The sequence below is a fragment of the Arabidopsis lyrata genome (genome assembly GCF_000004255.2).
Source record: "Arabidopsis lyrata subsp. lyrata unplaced genomic scaffold ARALYscaffold_253, whole genome shotgun sequence".
Classification (NCBI taxonomy): Eukaryota; Viridiplantae; Streptophyta; class Magnoliopsida; order Brassicales; family Brassicaceae; genus Arabidopsis; species Arabidopsis lyrata.
The window spans coordinates 9,691-11,547 of record NW_003302371.1 but is presented as its reverse complement, the minus strand read 5'-3'; the positions used below and the strand labels follow the sequence as shown (position 1 = coordinate 11,547).

Sequence of the window (1,857 nt, the reverse complement as noted above, 5' to 3'; positions counted from 1 at the left end):
TAAGACTGAGCGATAATGCTAAATCTACAGCGCTTTAAAAACTGAACCAAGATCGATACAGGTCAATTCTTTCGCAAATGTTGGATCATGATCTATACCTGTTTTTTGGATGTGCCGACAGATTCTTCAGTAGATTCTTCTTGTTTTTTTTTGCCGTTGGATGAAAGATACTGCATAGACGGCCGGAGCTGAGCAACAGCATGAACAGGATTCAAGTGTAACTGCAAGTCAACAAGTCCAATTTAACAAGATATCCAGTCCACACTACACAACAATGTTATGAATCTTTCGAAAACGAGGAAAAAATACCTTATCACCTGAAAGAACCCCAACAGCATAATCCAAAGTAGGAGGCTGCTTCCATGTTGTTTTCAAGGTCTACCAAAAAGAACGAAAAACAAGAGAAATGAAGTTGCATCAAAAAGATTAAACTTGAATCAAGCTTAGAACTAAAACACTACCTGCTTAGTCATATTTAGTCCAAAATTGGAGTCATAGTTCTTCGAATGAACATCCATAGACAAGTCAATTTCCACTTGGGAGGTAGAAGTATTCACTCTAACCTTAAAGACACATAAACAAACAAAAAGATTAGAACCAAAACAAATGCAGGTTCATCACAATAAACAAAGGGAACACTTACTTCTTCGCATCGTTCATCCATTTCGTATGGACGCCAAGACGGTCTTAGAGGATATTGTAGAACATAAAGCTGTCACATTTGACAAACATACATTAATCAAAACTTCAAAAACGATAAGCAAAATCAAAATGTTGTTTGAATAATCTAATCCAATAGACCTTAGTATTAGCATCAAACGACGGATTAAAGAAAACATCGATTTCACGAACAACAACATCTTCTTCTTCTTCTTCTTCCTCCTGCAATGGAAGCTGCTCATCTTCCTCAATCAACTCAGTATCCATGAACTCTGGCTCTTTATCCACTTTTGAATCAATCTCCATTTTAACAGAGCCATTATAAACCTCAGTTTCAACCTTAGGACCAGCACCTTTAGCATCAACGTCATGCTCACTCTTGCTCACAGACTCAGTTTGTGATTGCGGCGGTTCCGGTTTAGGTTTCGGTTTAGACTTTCCGGCACGGCCAGGAGCGAATCTACGGGTTTTGGCAACCTCTTTTGGTTTGTCTTCATCATCAAAGTCCATATTTTTACTTCCTGTGACAGTGCAAATTAAGGTTTTTTTTCATTGACAATTCAACAAAACAATAGTCCAATCAAACCCAATACGTTAATCATAACAAAGTTCATGAGCCAAGATTAAAACTTGTCTAATCACTACAAAAAAAACCAATACTTTCGGAAATCTTTATCGATAATGAGCTGATAGAAACGGAGCTGCAGAAGAAAGAAAGAAAGAGGGCAAGAACCTGAAAATCAAAGTAGAGAGAGAGGAGAAATAGTCGGCTCCTCCGGGCAAAAGAAAACGTCGGCGAAGAAGATAGTGAAAACGAAAAAAAAAATGAAACCTTTACGGTTCGAACCAGAGATATGACTGAAAAACATAAAACATCAATTTTTCAACCGAGCTATTATACTTTTTAGGGTTTTCTTGAACAAAATAGTATTTAGTACTAAACTTTGTGTGCTCCTGATTGAATTATAAACTTCTTTAATATATAAAATGAGTTTTTTTTTTTTTATCTCAAAAATTTATTATATTCTACAGCAAATATTACATGAACCGGCAGGACTAAAACCTCCGGAAGTAAAGCCGAGAAAATGAAAATATCCCGGAAAAGCATACGCATATACCAAAAACTAAACCAACGTACGAAAGCAAAGGCCAAACATTCAAGCCCGAAAGTAAGTAACCACACTTCATCCACATGAT

The 1,857-nt window shown here is 36.6% G+C and overlaps 1 protein-coding gene across 1 annotated transcript; it reads right to left on the bottom strand.

Moving 5' to 3' along the window:
* Window positions 1-98: 98 nt before the first annotated feature.
* On the bottom strand, window positions 99-1,537 carry LOC9298742 (DNA-directed RNA polymerase III subunit RPC5; the record flags this gene model as incomplete). The annotated part of the gene is made up of 6 exons (XM_002862619.2): window positions 1,394-1,537; window positions 802-1,181; window positions 644-712; window positions 462-563; window positions 310-378; window positions 99-221 (listed from the first exon to the last, which is right to left on the bottom strand). Coding segments are annotated over exons 2-6 (732 nt in total), but the record flags the coding sequence as incomplete, so codon positions are not given.
* Between the last annotated feature and the right edge of the window lie 320 nt (window positions 1,538-1,857).